The sequence below is a fragment of the Panthera tigris genome, chromosome E3 (genome assembly GCF_018350195.1).
Source record: "Panthera tigris isolate Pti1 chromosome E3, P.tigris_Pti1_mat1.1, whole genome shotgun sequence".
In the NCBI taxonomy this organism is placed as follows: Eukaryota; Metazoa; Chordata; class Mammalia; order Carnivora; family Felidae; genus Panthera; species Panthera tigris.
This window is the reverse complement of record NC_056675.1, coordinates 6,149,056-6,167,738: the sequence shown is the minus strand read 5'-3', so window position 1 is coordinate 6,167,738 and position 18,683 is coordinate 6,149,056. Positions and strand designations below refer to the sequence as shown.

The 18,683-nt window shown below is 47.1% G+C and overlaps 1 protein-coding gene across 10 annotated transcripts in view; it reads right to left on the bottom strand.

Moving 5' to 3' along the window:
• LOC102948714 (transformation/transcription domain associated protein) overlaps positions 1 to 18,683 on the bottom strand; it is a 114,161-nt gene that overhangs the window by 32,170 nt on the left and 63,308 nt on the right. For 7 of the 10 annotated variants that reach the window (XM_042970831.1, XM_042970833.1, XM_042970830.1 and 4 more), the window contains exons 43-56: positions 17,678 to 17,824; positions 15,605 to 15,818; positions 14,928 to 15,053; positions 12,654 to 12,800; positions 11,559 to 11,761; positions 10,836 to 10,957; positions 10,304 to 10,517; positions 8,343 to 8,522; positions 6,282 to 6,428; positions 3,210 to 3,329; positions 2,726 to 3,013; positions 2,420 to 2,557; positions 1,670 to 1,782; positions 1,146 to 1,281 (exon numbers count right to left, since the gene is read on the bottom strand). In XM_042970831.1, coding sequence (XP_042826765.1) covers positions 1,146 to 1,281; positions 1,670 to 1,782; positions 2,420 to 2,557; positions 2,726 to 3,013; positions 3,210 to 3,329; positions 6,282 to 6,428; positions 8,343 to 8,522; positions 10,304 to 10,517; positions 10,836 to 10,957; positions 11,559 to 11,761; positions 12,654 to 12,800; positions 14,928 to 15,053; positions 15,605 to 15,818; positions 17,678 to 17,824 — 2,295 coding nt within the window. The remainder of the gene's footprint in view (positions 1 to 1,145; positions 1,282 to 1,669; positions 1,783 to 2,419; positions 2,558 to 2,725; positions 3,014 to 3,209; positions 3,330 to 6,281; positions 6,429 to 8,342; positions 8,523 to 10,303; positions 10,518 to 10,835; positions 10,958 to 11,558; positions 11,762 to 12,653; positions 12,801 to 14,927; positions 15,054 to 15,604; positions 15,819 to 17,677; positions 17,825 to 18,683) is intronic. The other 3 variants (XM_042970835.1, XM_042970838.1, XM_042970840.1) reach the window with 1 other exon arrangement.

The window sequence follows — 18,683 nt, the reverse complement described above, 5'->3', positions numbered from 1 at the left end:
TGTGACCATCTCAGTTCCATGACCTTCTACATGTTTGTTAAAGAGTAACATCAGGAACCACAGTAACCACAATACAGGTTAAAATTCTGGACTCCTCATTTGCGAGAAAGCAGCCCCATAATCCCACGTGCTCTTGCCGTCTCCAAATGACAAGAGAAGAGGAAAATCAGTGGTGTGGATGTAACTAAACCCTACTGGGTAGAAGGGCAGGTGAGGACAGGACGGTAGCACTTCCTTCAGCTCAACCCCAAGCATGAACGTCACAGGGAAAAGGTGGAGAGCCGAGGAGGAGCAGGGAAGGAGGCCGAAGGGGAACAGGAGGAAGGGCCCAGATGACAAATGAGGAGCAAAAAGAACGGCTGCATCCGAGGACTGCCTAACGTGGGGTCCAGATGACACAGAGTCGTACCGTGCAATACTGCAGCTTTCGGGGCCTGATCTCCCCCAGTGGAGACAGAGGGAGCTGCACCTCTGTGCCCACCTTCCCACTGGGTACTCAGTTCTGCTGGATGGAACTTCACCTTAAAAAACGTGGAGCTCAGGGCGCACCTGGGTGGCTCAGCTGGTTAAGCATCCGACTCTCAGGTCATGACCTCACAGTTCCCAGGATCCAGCCCTGTGTCAGGCTCTGCACTGACAGCATGGAGTCTGCTTGCGATTCTCTCTCCCTCTCTCTCTGCCCCTTCCCTGCACTTGTGTACCCACTGTCTCTCAAAATAAACTTAAAAAAAGAAGTGGGGCTCAACCAAGTTAATGACTCAAGTTCCGTTACACTACGCTGCTTTCACTCGTGCGACACAGAACACACTTTGTAACACCACATCACTCAGCAGACCTTACCGCCAGGCCCGGCCCGGGATGTGCCCTTGTGCCTGCACTTCCAGCCGTGCTTCTGCACCAAGTCCGCCTCGACGGACTACTACTTAATCTAACGCCTAGATGGAACCGATCCAGGAAAGGGCTTAGAGACGACCAAAAATAATGCCTGCTTCCCAAGTGCTATTTTTCATCTGCCAAAATGCCCAGTTTGTTCTAAGTGAGGAGAACACTCTAGAGACTTAGGGCTTTGTGGAAGGGACCCACGCGGCTGTGGAGAACATAATCTGGGCCCAGCGAGTTCTCAGGCAGCAGGAAAGTGGCCTCACCTGCACCAGTGCCTCCTTCATGGCGGTCCAGTTGGACACCCGCCAAGCACACTCGAGGACGAGGTAAGGGTTTATGTGCCCTTTGGACTGGCCATACTCCGTCAAGGCTTCCCATTGGTTCAACTCCTTCGAGCACCTAGAAGACCAGGGATTCAAGAGCACAAGGTCAGGTACCAACACACTCGCAGACTGAGACAGGGCAGGAGACGAGACATTAAGTCGTTTGTTGCCATTCCACAGAAGAAAACAGAAATTTTCCCCCCAGAGCAAATTTTTCCCCCAAGGTGCCCATGGCAGTGAGCCACCCGCTCTCTGAAATAACAGCTCCCCCAGAACACCAAGGGCTGCCCGCCACAACACAGTGGAGAGCTCGGAGAACTGGAAGAAGTTGTTCCTTTCTTCATAATAAGGCCATAGCGAAAGTAGCGAAGTCCCCTTTTAAAAACACACATGAGGAAATTTCAGAGACTTTTTTTACTGGATCTCTTCACGGACTCCTGAATGCATCAAGCACGCTGGCGTACCGAATCCAGTGGTCCTCCCAAAGCTGGTACTCTGGGAAGATAGCAGGGGACGCGTTACTCCTCTCATGCTCCTTCTTGGCTTTGTCCATTGCCTTCTCGTAAGATTCTTGTGCCTGAAGAAGTTAATCACGCTCTCAATTATTTAGGACAACCTGGACCTCAGGCCTGGGGGTGCCCTAAGCTCTTCTCTAAGATCATTGCCACCCGAGAGGCTCCACGTGCACAGGGAACAGGGATGGCCCCCGTACCTCCCGCCCCCTCGCCCGTCACAACAGACAGTGTAGAGACCGCCGAGCCCCAGGATGAATCTCTCTGTCCCTCAGTGAGGACAGCAGAGCCCAAAGCTCGTGCCTGTTCTGGAGTTTCTGCGGCTCAGTGTCCTACACAAGGCCGAGAGCCATATCCTGGGACAGCGGCCCAGGCTACATACAAAGGACAAACACGAGGATTAAGATTTCAACACTGAATGTAATCTACCTGCCACTTCCAACAGGACCACTGACTGCAGATAAAAAGCATCCACGTTAGCAACTAACAGTAAAGGATCGTGGACTGAGTTTCAAAAATGTTTGTGTCATGTATGTGTGTTTCTCTTCAACTGAGATTTCAATCAGAAGGCCTTTCTACGCAGGGTGTTTCAAATAAACACGTGAACTTATTTAACGTGAACTCTGGACTTGACAATGTTAGAAACCACCTCTCCTCCTCCATCCGGCTCGGCCGGCTCATTGGACACTGGGTGGTGGCTACCTGCTCAAAGAATCCGTGCTGCTCGTAAGCAATGGCAGTCGCCGTCTCTGAATACTTGCAACGCTTCTGCCACAAACCAGCCCACATATCTTCCTCTTGTAACAGAGAGTACAGTTCAGCCAGGGAGTCCAGGATCTCCTGAAAACAGAGCATGGTTTCTTGAGTGCTCCTGATAAAAACCTTTCCTCTTCCTCCCAATAAAGCAACGTCACTGGGCTGTAACTTAAAATCGCTCGGGAGAGGCTTACTGAAACCGTGAGGCCCCAGGCCAGGAAGACGTGACCCAGAAGACAAGGTGGGCCTCACCTGCTGGGGTGGAGTTATGCTCTCCTGCTCATAAAATTCCGTGGTTTGCTTCGGCTTAATCTGCAGACTCAGACCTTTCTCAAAAGCCTGGTGCTCCAGCATTAACGTGGACCGGAACCAGAGGTTGTGTGTCTTCCCCAAATACTTCAGAACGCAGGGCCTGATGGGAATTGGGGGGACACACTGGGACATGGCCTCGACGAAGCAGTTCAGCGCGCTGGGCTGACAATCCCGCTGCACCTGGTGGCTGCCGCTGCACAGGAACGGGCTGATCTCACCAGCCAGAGCCTACAAGCGAAGCACACGTGAACTGAGGTCTTCGCTCTCTTACCCAGCATCTGACAACATTTGGGGAGGATTCACCATTAGTGAATGGGGCGTGGCTGCCTCATCCTTTGAAACTGAGCCAAGATTGTTTTCTTTCACCGAGATTTATCAACACCGAAAACCACATCTTCCAAAACAGGATGTAAGACAGACTCACGTGCTGCTGTCTGTCGGACAGAATTTTCCACAATCTGGGAAAAAGCTGGACCCACGTCTTTTCTGCCAGTGTTGTGGAAATGTGACAGAGCTGGACAAAAGCGCTGAGCAGTGCTCCCGTCTACGGAAAGAACAAAGGTCCATGTAACCACGCAGGGGTCTCATGTCCACGCTCAAGATACTGCTATCTCTGCTGTCTCATGCTTTATCAGACACTTATCCACTGTCAAATTTTCAAAGATCAAGTGTCATAGCAGAGCATAAACACAGACTCTGAGCATGAGGAACCCATGGGTGCTTAGGAGTCAGTGACGTGCCTACATATTTTTAACTTCTTTTAAATGTTTATTACTGAGAGAGTGAGCGTGCACACGTGGGGGGAGAAGCAGAGACAAGGAGACAGGATCCAAAGCAGGCTCTAGGCTCTGAACTGACAGAGAGCTTGATATAGGGGCTCAAACTCATGAACCATGAGATCATGACCTAAGTGGAAGGCAAATGCTTAACCGACTGAGCCACCCAGGCGCCTCTACATTTTTTGACTTTTAGGGCATTTTCTAACTTTTAAGGGCATTTTCTAACATGGTTCCACCACGTCCAAAAAGTATAAACGCAATGCTGACACAGATGTGTTAACAAGAGGCACAGGGACTCCATCAAAGCTGGAAACATGAAAGAGGAAAAGAGGAGGAGCACATGCATAGAAGGGAAGTTCTTGGCCAAAGAGTACAATTCTGCAGAACAGATCAAGAACTGAAGATCCAGAGTGTCTGCAGCTGATGGCCGGCGAGATGGAAAGAGCCAGGGTCAGGAACTAAAAGCCCGGATGGTGAATCAAATCCACAGATGCCTCTGACTTTGTCCACAGCTTTGCTGGTTTTCAAAGTCTGAATCGGCTGCCGATATTTCCTACAAACAGGCAGGTTTCAAGCCTGCTGGAAGCCCACTGGGCCCATGGGGCACACCTCCCCACAGAGACAGGGCTTCAGGGACACATGCGTCATGACCAGGCTCTCCTTTTTCCAACAGCAAACCGAGGAAGGGAAATCACCCTCATGTCCACATCTACTAAAAATGCAGAAAGCAAAGCTACGAACATTTCAAGGAACATGGGTGAAAACATTTAATAAGTGAAGAATGCTCCGGTTTGGTACTCGGGCTCCCCCATGAGGCAGACGGGAGATGAAACGACCACGGAGGACCTCGGTGGCTGCCCCTTCCTCCCCGGCCTCGGGGGCCTCCTGCCTCCAAGTCAATCTAGCAGAGACCGGAGCGCTGAAGGGCCACACGTGTTCACACACCTGCTGCTCATCTCGAGCCGTGAGTCGGGGATTCCACAGGTCCCCGGCCTGTACTCATTCACGCACTGTCACGGAGAGGCTGGTGGCTCTGCCAACGCCAGGGAGAACAGGAGGGGACACTGGCGTCAACACGTTTCTCACAGGGAGGAAGACAGCCAATTCTGGGACAAGACGCCCAGGGCAGAGAAGAGGGCAGGAGCGCCTGGTTCCATGAAGGACCCGACCCATTCACGTGCCTCCTAGCCCCTCTGGACTTAGAAACAAACTGTCTGGAGGCACCGACTGGCCCCTAACCACTTCACGGGTGGAGGGGCCTCGGGAAGGAAAATGTCAAGGTCAAACAGACTTATAAATGCAGGGACTTATAACCCCACCTTGCTCTACAAAAAACAGAAATATGAAAAATAACTTCCATAAACACGTGATAAAATAACATGAACGCCACTCCGACTTCTGAAGCCTCCTGGTGGCTTTCACTGTTCTCCACAGCACTCACCAGCCCACACAGCCACACCGATTTTACCTCTGTTTATTATTTCCCCCAGTAGAAGAGGAGCCCCACGGGGCTGGTCCTCTTGTCTGTTTCATTCAGTCACACGAACTGCTAAAATGTACTCTGATCTTTCACAATGAGCTGATCATTAAACTTATGCCAAAGCAACCAATGAGTCAGTATCTACATGGTGACTTATCATGGTGACTGTCAGCCAAGAAAGGCCTTTGGGTTTGGGGGCACTGACCCACCACCCTTCTTTCCAGCAGAAATGACAGGAGGGACAGGGCCTATTAAGTCTTCAGTTGTGAACAAAAGTGTGTCACCTACATGTAAGAATGCTCTGCTTCCGTTCTGTGCACAGGAAGACGAAGTGTTGTGTTTATCCACACATAAACACAATGATCACTCAGATGCAAATTAAAAGTTTGCTTTAACGCACAAATTCAGAATGGGTTACCAGAGAATTTTAAATGTACAAATTATCTGTGACAAGTAGTTTGTTTCTAGTTTTTTTCACCTAGGTCCTGATTTGAACAGAATCATTGCTGTTTCTTTGTAACACTCTTCAAAAACAACTTGGTGTACTGGCCTTAACCAATTCTTGTAGTCTTTAACTAAAAATCATCACTTCTATAATTAACCTAAGAGTCTGAGGAAGTCAAAAAGCTTCTAGCTGGCTATATCCCAAAACAGATGCATTTGGGGGTGCCTGGGTGGCTCGGTCGGTTGAGGGTCCGAGTCTTAATTTCGGCTCAGGTCATGAGATCGATGGAACCCCATGTAGGGTTCCGTGCTGAGCCAGAGCCTGCTTGGGATTCTTTCTCTCCCTGTGTCTCTGCACCTCCCCAACTTGTGCTTTCTCTCAAAAAAACCCAGAAAACAAAAAACAAAACAAAAGGTGCGTCTGGAGGACCTCTCCCTACAAAGTGAACTTCATTTACCATGTTAACCTATTCTCATTTTCTTTTTATTGCATTTGAAAAATAATTCAGCAGTGTCTCATCTTATATTTTTAGTAAACAATTTCATCCTTTCTTTCAAGGGACAGCAGTGGGAAAATTATTTTCTCCCACAAGATACTCTAATTCCTTCCTCAAATCTTTACACAGAATATCCACTTTAGTCTCACAGAATTATGATAGCGTCAACTGAAAAAAGTGAGAAAATACATCTAATTTGTAGAAGAAAACTTCACACTGCCGTGGGGTAATCCTGCTCTAGGATTCAAAATATTCAGGGGAGAAGACCACCACCGTCCCTCGGAAGCCACACAGACCTTCACCTCCCGGAGAGTGTCAAGGAATTTGTCGTGTCTGTTGGTTAACATGTGCAGTTGGTTTCCGATGTCCTTTTCAGAAAGCTCTTTGGTTTTGGGCGTGCTGGTCTGGTCTCCCGGGGCCAGCTCAATGTCAATCTCCACGTCCTGTGAAACAGAACACAAACAGGCAAAAACAAAAAGTCAGACAGTTAGAGAAAACCCAGTAAACAGCTCTTGCAAACTCCTTGTTACAGTTTTGGCAAGTAAAATTCTAGGCAGTTTCCCAGAATTTTAAAACTATGTAAATACTTTGAGCTCTAAAATAAACAAAGCAGATGGACTAGATCAGACTTCTCTCTCTCTAAATGACACTATGGAAAGATCACGGTTTTGCTCTTCTATTTGGATTGTGGAAAGCAAAATGAAAAAGTGCAAATTCTAAACAGTAAAAATAACAATGATAAGGAATTACAGCCTATCATTCCTCAAAATGCAGTACAGCTGCCTCGCTCATTCAGATTAAGAATATGGTCAGGGTCACTGCACAGAACCTGTTGGCACAATGTTTTATAGGACTCATTCCCAAAAAGGAATAAACCCTTCTTTCTGTCTGAAGCCTCTGAGAAGTCACAGCCAAAATTCAATCATCAAGCAAGCCTCTGAGTTATCAACCATTTGGTATGTGCCCCTGAAAAACCACAACAATGACTTCCAAGTTGGCAATTTATTTCATACAGGAGAGTAACAGGAAGCAAAGATTGTACCACTAGATCATTTAGTGTTCAGCAACAGAAGGAGATTTTAAATTCTTATTTGATAATAGAATGAGTAGATATCCCACATTCAGGAGTGGCATCAGACTACCCTTTCAGAGCAAAGAGGGTGCCTCCTTTTGCAATCCTGGGTGGCTGCTTCTAAAACCCAGCACTCCGGGGAAAGACTGAGCTTCCAAGAGCAAACAACCTAAAGGAGACCCAAGTTTAAAGGTCTATGCCTGGAGTAGTGGCGGCTACTCCTCATGGAGCACTGAGGGCCATCAGGACGAAGACCTCGGCCTTGCTAGCCAGTTCTGGGCTCCAGGGCTGCCCCCGCCAGGACGAGATGGAGACTTGGGAGGTTCACAGCAGGCTGCTGGTAGAACCTGCTAGAGCCCTGGGAGGTGTCCCTCCCTAGGGTAGTGCTGTTAACACAACACGGCTTCTTCTCACTTGGGAGAGAAAAATCACCGAACAGTAGAATAACCTGTACTAAGCAAGACTAACTCACAATAAAGTGATCTATCTCGAAATTAAATGGCAGTACGAGATGCTTATCAATTTAACCTAAGTGTCTATCAACAGATGAATGGATAAAGATGTGGTGTGTGTAAGTACAATGGAGTATTATTCAGCCATAAAAAGGAAAGAAATCTTGCCATTTGCAACAACATGGGATGGATCTTGAAGGCATTCTGCTAAGTGAAAGAAGTCAGACAATGACAAAAACCATATGTTCTCACTTATATGTGGAATCTTACAAAAAAAAAAAAATCTTACGGAGAACAGACTGGTGCTTGCCAGAGGCAGCAGGATTAGGAGAGGGCAAAATGGGCCAAGGGCGGGGGTGGGGTGGGGTGGGGTCAAAAGGTATAAACTTCCAGTTATAAGTCAGTCATGGGAATGCAATCAATGTATAGCATGGTGACTATGGGTAATGCTACTGTATTGCATATCTGGAAGTTTCCAGGAGAGTAAATGTTAGAAGCTCTCATTAGAAAAAAAATCTGGTAACTGCATGGTGACGCACGTTAACTAGAGGTATCCTGGTGATCATTTAGTAATATATACAAATATTGGATCGTTACATCGGACACTTGAAACTAACATAATGTTGTATGTCAGTTACACCTCGATAATAAAAAAAAAGAAACATCTAACTGAACGGAGGTACCACATCCAGAACTTTCAGGTAGAGACAGGTTTTAATACATTGCTCTTGCCCTCCCAACGCCCCCCCAAAATCTAAGGCTGATATAAAATTCGTCCACAGAAATGGGAATTCTGCTGTGAAAAGGAAGGACCACACAATCTGGAGCATTACTTCCTCTTTGGACTCGCTGTTCTCTCGCTCCCGAGGCTCCTGCTTGACATGTGTGACCATGGCGAAGGCCGCTCGGTCGTGGCTGTCAGCCAAGTTGATGACATTGGTGATGGACGGGAGCATGGCTCCTTGGCAGCTGGTACCAATGGGAGTGCTCTTCTCACACACCGCCAGAAGCAGCTGAAAAGGATTTATGAAAAGAAGACAAACCTAGAACATTAGCCTGGCATTTGGGGTGCAGGGACCCATGGTTGACACCTAGTTCTCACAACTGGCACACATAGGGTGTTGACTCGTGAGCCCACAGCTCTGCTTCTCCCCAGCTCAGCCAGACAAAGGGTCTGAACTTTTCCTCCAGACACCCCTCACTCGGCACCTCTGACTCGGTGTCTAAGCAGAAATTCAGTATTTTTCTCCCCTACCAGACGGGCTTCCTCTTGCCATCAACTACTGCCCAGACTAAGTTCCTAACTCATGGACTTCCTCTTCCCAAATCGTCTCCTCACACACAGCTGACTCAGTGCTCTTCTCCCTGTGGACCCCAGTGGCTTCCATGGCCGCCAGGGGACAGTGCGAGCTACTCAGCATGGCTCACGAGCTCGTCCCTGACCTAACACTCGTACCCACACCCGATACTTCCACAACTATTCCCCACCTCCCAATACGCTTTGCCACCTGGCCTTTGCCTCTTGACCTGGCTGCCCCCCAAACTAAGCCACTCTTGCCCCTGCCCCGGTGGAGCTGAAGTGTCAGGGGGAAGGACAAGCCCAACGTCAACACATAAACAGATACATACTAACAAACAGAAACAGAAAACAACGACAACAACCAATAACCCAAAACCAAACCAAAAAAGATACATACTCACTGTAAGAACAGAGCCAAGAAACAGGGAGACCAACAGAACAAAAGGGTGCCCCTTTTAGCTTAGGTGTTAAGAATGTGGCATGTCTGAGAACACAAAAGGCCAGTAGGGCTGGAGACCACTGAGGGAGGAGGGAGACAGGGAGGTCGGTATTGGGCTGGAGAGAGGAAAGGGTCTGGTCACATGGGGGCTGGAAAGACATGTCCTGGAGGCTGGATTTTGTGCCAAGTATAAAGGCAAGGAGTGACACACACAATCAGCATTATTAAGGACAATTTTGCAACAATAACAAAACTGGGGTGGTGAGCAATGATGGTGGCCCCAAGAGGGCAGAAGAAGAAAAAAGGGTGAGAAGCAGGTGGCCCTGAACTGGTAACCCCTGGCGACGGACCAGATGCACAGGACAAACAAGGCAAGGAATGGCAGATCCCCAGCTTGTGCCCCTAAAGAAGATTCCACAATCTTTTATCTCATTAGGCAAAGTAATTTGGTAACCTTCTAGCCTCACTTGTAAACAAGCAGACTAGAATTATCTGCATAGCATCGATAACTGATGGGAAACTAGGCTGCCTGGTGTAGTAAGCAGATAACTAAGCCAATGAAAGGCAGTGGATATGAACAACAAACAAGAAAACAGAAGTCTCCCCACAATCCTGTTAGAAACATCTGACCATCCACTGAATCGGTCTGACCATTTCACACAGGCCTCTGTCACTGGCATGCTGGCCCCTCACACTAGGGGATCAAAGTCCATGGCTTTGATCTGGCCTGGCTGCTCTACCTTCCTGCTCTAAGAATGATGAGACGTGACACAGTACATTAAATCTCCAAGGGCGCATAGACAGAATTTACAATTTTCACACTTGAGGAAAAACAAACCTCTGGCTACACACTAAAGAACACTATTCAATTTTCTAGGAGCTTAAGACCACCCCTAAAAAAACCCCTCGAGCTGAAAACAAAGCTTTAAAAGTCTTTTTTTTCTTCCTGAAGAGAGGACAGCAGTTTATGGTGGAGGTTTCTAATTCATCTCAGACAATGTTGATGCCTCCTGCTTCAGTGCCCTGCCAGCGACGGCGAGCTGAGCCCGTCCTACCTCAATGCACTGCTTAATCCAGAAGTGGTTCCCCATGGCTTCCCAATTCTGGGAACAGGTAACGTAAAGCAGGCGCTCGTATACCCGACGTTTCATAGAGTTGTCAAAAACCTCGAAAAACTTTGCCCTGATGAGAGGCTGGGCGCAACGCAGCCCGGAGAGGAAGGCTGGCTCGAGTTTCGCAGTCAGCTCACTGCCAGACAGCGTCTCATCCCTGAAATGGAAAGAGGAACACGGGGTGGAAGAGCTACACCAGAGGGGGACTCTGCAAGCCGGAAGCAAACAGGCAGAAAACAAGAGGGTGAGAACGCTCCTAAATGCCGCTACGAAAGCCGAGAGTGGATCATGAATTACCACAGGCTGACGCAGCATTTGAGCAAAAGGTGCGTTAATGGCACAAAAATATGTTCTGGGATTAAGTGTAGGTATGTTTAAAATTTAACCATCATGAAGAGATTCAACGTTACGTAGGTTAATTAAAGAACATACTGTAGACACATACGTGCAATGTTTGGTTAACTGCTGTCATTACCTGTAGACATAGTTAACGAGGTCTAAAAACTGGGCATTTAATTCAAGGTCTTCCGGAAAGCGCTTTTCTATGTAGGCCATCATTTTCACAAGCAAAATGGACTTCTCCCGGAGTGTAGGTGTCTGTATGAATTGGGTTTTTTTTAAAAGAAAAGGTCAATTACGTCTATTTAAGAAAAAATAAATTCAAAAGCATTTCAGCCATCTTCTTTATTTTTTAAGCTCCTAAAATTTTGTCAAGTAAAGTAAGACGAGTTCATTTCTAAATGGAAAGAGCCCGCCTCTGGCTGTCTGCAAATCCTTAAAATCAAGACAGCTGCCAATCTGATTTTCCTAGGGGCTGCAGCTCACTTTGGAGAGAAAGTAACTAAATTATCAAACAAATCAGAAGTTTGCAATCATCTTACTAAATTCAGTAACAGTCCCATATCATTAATTTTTTGGATGCTTACCTTTAGCACCACAAAGACTAAGAAATAAGATTCATTTAACATCTTAATACAAATACACATTAAAAAGAGTGACCGGTCACCTTGAGCATCTACTTAAAATCTGTTAAGTGCCATGAGAGAAATCCATCTTAAGAAAAAATCCTGCGAATGCCAACATGGGAAAAAGCGTTTTGCCGGAGAAGCGTGAGGAGAAGAGCTGAGCAGGCCATGCTTGGACTTCTGCCTGCACAGCAGCAGGTGCCTGACCCGAGCACAGCCCTCTCGCTGCCCACCTGACTGGCTGCCATCGGGGAATTGTTTTTCACCCACTCTTCCACGATTTTCACTACAGCCCGGAGGATTTTGGCATCCGGCGACTTTTCAATGAGGGAGGTCAGGATGGCCTGAATGAAGTTCTTCCTCATCTCCATGCTCATGACGGCCAGGCGCGTTTTCACCAGCTCCAGACTCAGCATCACCAGCTCGCCTGTTCCTGCTTGTGCAGAGAAAAGGGGAGCACCCCAACAATCCACATGATGCATGGTGTGGCACGTCAGATTCTGTCCCACCCTGCCCCCCAAATACTCTCCTGCAAGAGGGGCCTCATAAGCGCCTCTGCACGGGCAAGGGGACGATGGAGCGGATGGACCAGTGCCGGACACCCAGACACAGGCAGTCCTAAGCCATGTTCACAGCACTTCTGCTCCGATGGGCCTCTAGCAGTGGTGCCAACTCTGGGCACACGTAGCCCCACCCCCACAGCCAACAACTTTATCCCTCAGGATCCTGGGGCCCACTGCTCGGGCCCAGAACCTGCAACTTCATTTTTCATAAGGCATAAAGCTCTGATTATGCATTTGGTTTTACGGCAAAACCACTGGATAGCTCTCACTTAGCAGTGAATGCCCCACATAAATATCCAGCCCGCTTAAAAATTTCCTCATCCCTACATTCACAAATTTGGAATGTAATTCATGAAAAAAAAATTTTAATGTTATTTTTGAGAGAGCAAGCGAGCACACGAGCAGGGGAGGGGCAGAGAGAAAGAGGGAGACACAGAATCCGAAGCAGGCTCCAGGCTCTGAGCCATCAGCACAGAGCCCAACGCGGGGCTCGAACTCGCAGACTGTGAGATCATGACCTGAGCCAAAGTCAGAGGCTTAACTGACTGAGCCACCCAGGTGCCCCTGGAATGTAATTCATTTTAAAAACGAGTCTCACTTTGGTTTTATATGAAATGCTCACAACTTCTTTTTTGAAAGCAAACGGAGAGCAGACTGCACAAAAAAAACAGGAATTCACGTTGGTTTCAGAATTCAATCACACAGCAGCACCCTTTAGGTGTTCCATGAAGTCTGAGAAAAAGACGTGGGGGCCCTGGTTGTCACCTGAGGTAGCTTCTGTGCTGCCCGACGCTGCCTGTGGGTTCAGGTGCTCTCGGACCATCTTCTGCAGGGAGCGCATGAAGACCGAGATGAGCCGGTCGATGTAGCTCGGGTTGTTGCTGCAGGCGGACTTGAGGATCATAAGGGTCCCTAAGAGGTAGAAATCAGTGTGTTCGGTTTTAAGAAAAGTTTTTTTAAAACTCAGTAATCAACAAAAATGGGCTACTTAAAACATTTTAAAGTGTACAATAAAAATGTGTTGTTTCTGACCAAGTACGGATGAGCCTCAAGTGTCAACATTAGAAGCTTTTGTCCACACACATTACACTCTGGAGCACTGCATTTTCACTCCCAATTCTGAATTCACGGTCCACACCAAGCACGGGAGCCGATTTTTATGCTTTGGTAGATACAACATTCGTACCTTCAGTTCTGGATTTTATCCTTGTTATAGCAAACCACCCTAAGTGAAATTTATTGTCCCATGATAAGTTTGGGCAAAAAAAAAAGAGGGGTGCCTGGGTGGCACCCCTGGGTTAAGCATCTGACTTCGGCTCAGGTCATGATCTTGCGGTTTGTGAGTTTGAGCCCCGCGTTGGGCTCTGTGCTGACAGCTCTGAGCCTGGAGCCTGCCTCAGATCCTGTGTCTCCCTCCTTCTCTGCCCCTCCACTGCTTGCACTCTCCCACTCTCAAAAATAAAAAAAATTGACATTAAAAAAAATTGAAAAAAAAAAAAAGAAAAAAGAACAAGAAGAAAAAAGAAAATCCTTAAAAACAAATCTAGACTATTTGGACATGATAAATATTTTAGAATTCAATTTGTACCCCATTCTGAAAAACCGAGTAAGATCAGTAAAAATCCAGTAAAAGTCAACAAAACTAATATCAGAGCATGAACACTGAGTATGTGCAAAAAACGTAATCTTTCCTGACATTTTTTAGGAACATCCTAACCCTGACCTACACATGAAATTTTAAATTTGTATTCACGGTTCCCATTATAGACCAATATAAGGGTATTCATTTGCCATTGATGGGTGCAATCATCACAGACTTGGACAATTTTAGGCTTGCTTTGTTAAAAGGCTGAGTCTCAGGAGAGAGGTGACACTTGGTGATGAGTCAGTAACTGAGCCCTGGGTCTAGGGCAGGGAGACTGGTGTGACAAGACTCCAGGCTGTAGCCCCACTGCTGCCCCCGGCCTGCTGTCACCCCCACAAAGGAGGGAGGCAGGGCCAACGGTGGTCAGCTCTTCAGAGTCCTCCAGAGAATTAAGAAGACATTCAAACTCTGGAAGCCAGGCTGCGAAGCAGGACCTACTACACGACCCGCCTTAACAAAAGTCACAAAAGGATTCCTCAACCATCTAAATCCACCCGGTTCCAGAATAGAGCCGGCAAGCTTGAATACTAAGGGATACAATTTTAGATAAATTTATCTGGTTCCCGAATTTCAGATAGCAAGTAGCAAGGGTCTGGAGAGCAAGAAACTCATTAAGATGTAACGTATTCAGTTTGCAGATTCAGATGCAAGTGTGTGCATGATAAAGCTACCTATGTGTTTAGATACAAGTACACAGAAAAAAAGACACATCAAGACGTTAAGAGTGAATATTTACTAAGCAAAGAAACTTTTAGTTTTCCTTCTTTTGTATTTTCAAAATTTCATACAATGACTAAGTTAAAGAGCATTTTTAAACTGCTAACCCTAAGTCCGTGACTTTCACAAAAAGCAGAGTAAAGCAGCTACGCATTTGACTTCTGAGTATCTGGAGGCCCAAGTCGTCCGGCTGCCCCGATTACCTGAAAAACCAACTCTTGTCTCACCTGGGGCAGCCAGAGCCTCACCACGTAGACAGGGACTAGTTCTCGTCTTGGGAGTGGCTTCAACACAGGTGACCGTATCGTGAAAGGCAGCAATTACACGTCTGTGCACACTGCTTTAGCAGCGGCTCCGTGTGTGACGTGAAGCCGGGGCAGCAGGACCCGCACCACACGGGGCAGCTCCCCCACAACCCAATCCCGCACCTGAGGCTGGGGCGGGAGGAACCGAGGGAACACAGACGTTGGTTGGGTGGAGGCCGTTTCCCTCAAAGACCACAGGGCACTGGGGCCTCACGTGTACCAGGCCACACACGACACCTTCAGCGCATGTCAGCTCAAAGCTCCAGCTGACATCCCGAGCCTTTCCGAGAAGGAAAGCTCGTCCAGAGAGCACAGAGACCGACGCCAAAAGGAACCGCTGCTACAGAAAATCTAAATCGGACCCAAACTCACCAAAGAGCTGGGAGGGATTCGCATTGGTGGCCTTCTCATAGTTGGTGAGTCCTTCATAGATTACCTTTCCGACGGCCGCATAGAGGCACTCCAGCTCTTCGTACTTGGAGGCCACGCTGGAAGTGCCTGAAACAGAAGCGAGAACCTGGGCCCTACGGTTTAGGTTCTCAGGCCCATCAGGGCACCGGGACATTGACCTTCCTCACACTAGGTCTGGAGCCTTAGTTATCTTGGGATGTGGGACAACTGGCATGGGCGCTTCTCTCACACTGCAGGACTTGTGGCGCTCATCTCGGAGAGGATTCCGACTTTACAGAGCTAAGTGACAACGTTTTATCCCCCAAGCTTTCCCGGAGCGCACCCAAGATCCACTCAATTACGGTATGCCAAAGTTTGACCTCGACCGTTTGACAGTGGACAAAACGCTGTAACCCAACTTCCTTTACTGCCTAAGGAAAGTCACGTTCGGCTGATGAGTAACAGCATTTCCAAAGCAAAACAAAAACATAATGCAACGACTGCCACCGTTAAGTTCTTAGGTCAAGAAAAATTTTTTTTCAAAGAAAGATGGAAAGCCCGAAGCAAACGCTCACTATAGTAACCGGAGGAGGAGCACTCTCGAGTGACAAGCTCCGTGCCCTCCCATCCACTGAGGCACCAGAGCAAAGGTCACCTACTTGGCTCTGTTGGGAAAATGCTCATTAGGCGGGAGAGAAGGCTATGGACCGCTCGGAGAACCTTGGTGTTCGCGCATGTCATGCACGCAGCGATCCCACGCTGCAGAGGTTTGAAGCTGCTGAGGATGGCTGGAGACTGCAAGACAGTGAGCAAGAAACCCAGAACTTCCAATCCCGTGCAAATATTTCCATAGTTGACTTGATTAGGCTGCTCCTGCGGTGGAGAACACAGGCCACACACAGATGACGTCAACACTCCGGTGCCATGCACTACACAAGGACCACATTTTATTAATACAGGAGGACTTCACATTTCTTTTAACAAATTTGCTTTAAATATTTAGTCAAACCCCCTTTTAAATGCTTATGAAAGACATTAATACTCAATATTAAAAATCTGAAAGTCATTAAAATCGGGTCTAAAAAATAAAATTCAAATATCCTTCCAAAAGGAAGTATCTTTGAAACTGTGGATCTTGAAATCAATCTAAAAGATGACGTCATAAAAAAAAACAGTATTAGAAAACAGAGTATTGCTTCTTGAAACTTTTGTCTCTGTGGTTTACACACACAGATGCCTTGTCTATGTACTGTGTGTACACACTGGGTTGTGAGATAAAATCTTCTCACACTTACTATGGGAAAAGACTGGAAAGTCACCACGAGCTGGGCACGTTGTATGATGGAAATGTTAGCCTGTGACGTGGCAGAGGTCGTTCACTAATGGCTGAGCTTAACTCAATGCGACTGCATTGGATAGGGAAGTAGTTTGACCTTTCAAAAAGAAAAAGAGGATGGGGCACCTGGGTGGCTCAGTCGGTTGGGTGTCTGACTCCTGATCTGGGCTCAGGTCATGATCTCTCGGCTCCTGGGATCAAGCCCCACATCAAACTCTGTATTGACAGTATAGAGCCTGCTTGGGATTCTCTCTCTCTGCCTGTGTCTCTCAAAATAAATACATAAACTTAAAAAAAAAAAAAAAAAAAAAAAGAAAGAAAGAAAAAGAGAAAAGAAATATACAGAAAATCCTGAAGTTATATGTCAAGCTAGAATCAAAGCATATACTGCAGACAGGCAGCCTATGATCCCACTGTTTTCATGGTGCAGGTAATCTGTGCAACCTTTTAAAAAAACTCGGACAACCATATTAGTCTTTGCCATGCAAAATAACAAATGCTTAAAATCAGTCTGCAGCTGCCCAGAAATTACAGGATCATGGTTTTTTACAGAAACAGACCAAAGACCCACCAAATAATCAGCAGCATTAGAGGCTAATTTTTTTAACCCTTACCCCCCCCTTTAGTTTATTTATTTTGAAAGAGAGAGAGCAAGTGAGCGCGTGCCCAAGTGGGGAAGGGACAAAGAGAGAATCCCAAGCAGGCTCTGTGCTGTCAGCACAGAGACTGACGCAGGGCTCAAACCCGTGAACCGTAAGATCATGATCTGAGCCAAAGTCAGACTTTTTTTTTTTAATTTTTTTTGAAATCTTTATTAGTTTTGAGAGAGAGACAGCGTGTGAGCAGGAGAGGAGCAGAGAGAGAGGGAGACACAGAATCCAAAGCAGGCTCCAGGCTCTGAGCTGTCAGCACAGAGCCCAACATGGGGCTCGAACTCATGAACCATGAGATCATGACCTGAGCCAAAGTCGGATGCTCAACCGACTGAGCCACCCAGGCGCCCCCAAAGTCAGACATATAATTGACTGAGCCACCCAGGCATCCCAGGGCTAATTTTATTACCTTATTTTATGGTGCTCGATAACAAATTATATGTCTGTTCTAAAGTTTTAAGTTTATTTTAAAGATTGTTTCATACACCAACTAAAATTGTTTATGCCAAGCCAGTCGAGAGGTCACTTTAAGAACAGATGCTTCAAGATGCAAGAGAACTATCATGTTTTCAAAGCTCTTTGCTGCCTGGGGCTGGGGACATGAGCTCAAGTTTTAAGATCTTTTTCAGGGAGTAAAACTCCCCCCCCTCCTTAGCAGCCACGATTGGCCAAGAGAACGGAGGGTTTGGGGTTTGGTGGCCCAGCCCCAAGATCGGGTGGCAGTGACAGACACATCCACTTACCACACTCATCAGGAGCTTGTCAAACCACTGCAGTTTGAGCTCAGACTTGGACCACATGTCTGGGCGCAAGGCAGTCTTCAGGAGAGTCACACACCGGCGAGACAGCACCTCCCCAGGAGACCCCGCAGTGTTGGTATTGTCGTTAACCTGGAAATCCACTTAAATTCAAGGCCACGTCTCACTGTGACACTGCCTCTCGCCCTGGCACCCGGCTTCCACTTCACTGCCACCTCCTTTCCCACCTGACTCAATTCAACCTTCCCCACTTCAGGGACTCTTGCCGACAGGCCCTCCCCCACCCCCCCCCCACCCCCGCTCTCTTGCTGTGGGGTCGGTGGGGATTTGCACTCATTTGTAGGAGTGACGGATTAGCGTCAGGTAGCTCCCCAGGAGCACACCCAAGCTCCTCCCACGGACCTCACAGGCTGGGCCTGGCACACCGCAGCACCGAGAAGGTACTGGCTGAATTATTCAGCAGATTCTTTTCAGTACTTTGAAGCCCTCAATGGTTTTGCAAGATCTACTATTCTGTTTAGTAATCATACAAACTTAAGACTCCCAAATTCTAAAAAAACTACCTAAGAAAATTTCATTTACAATGCTTTTTTCAAATTGTTTCAGAAATAGATTCCCAAGAAATACATGAAAATACATATTGACGTAAATGATAAACACAAGTTTTAAAAGCACTTAAATTACTAAACGTTGTGCACAATTTATGGAGGCCGGATCATCCCAGCACCTTTTTACAAGATGTACTTGGAAGTTAAATAATCTGCCCAAGGTCACTGGCCGACTGCCATGTTGTGTCAACACCAAGATGACCTTAATCATGAGATATACCAATATTTTACCATCGCAGAAAGAAAAAAATGTTTTTAAAAATCCCATCACTTATAAAACAAGCAAGTTTCAGAAACGTTGGCCTGTTATGAAATCAGTGGAATGTGGTACAAGAGAGCTGGCCTCAGACCTTGGTTTGTCTACATTGTTCCTGACTACACTA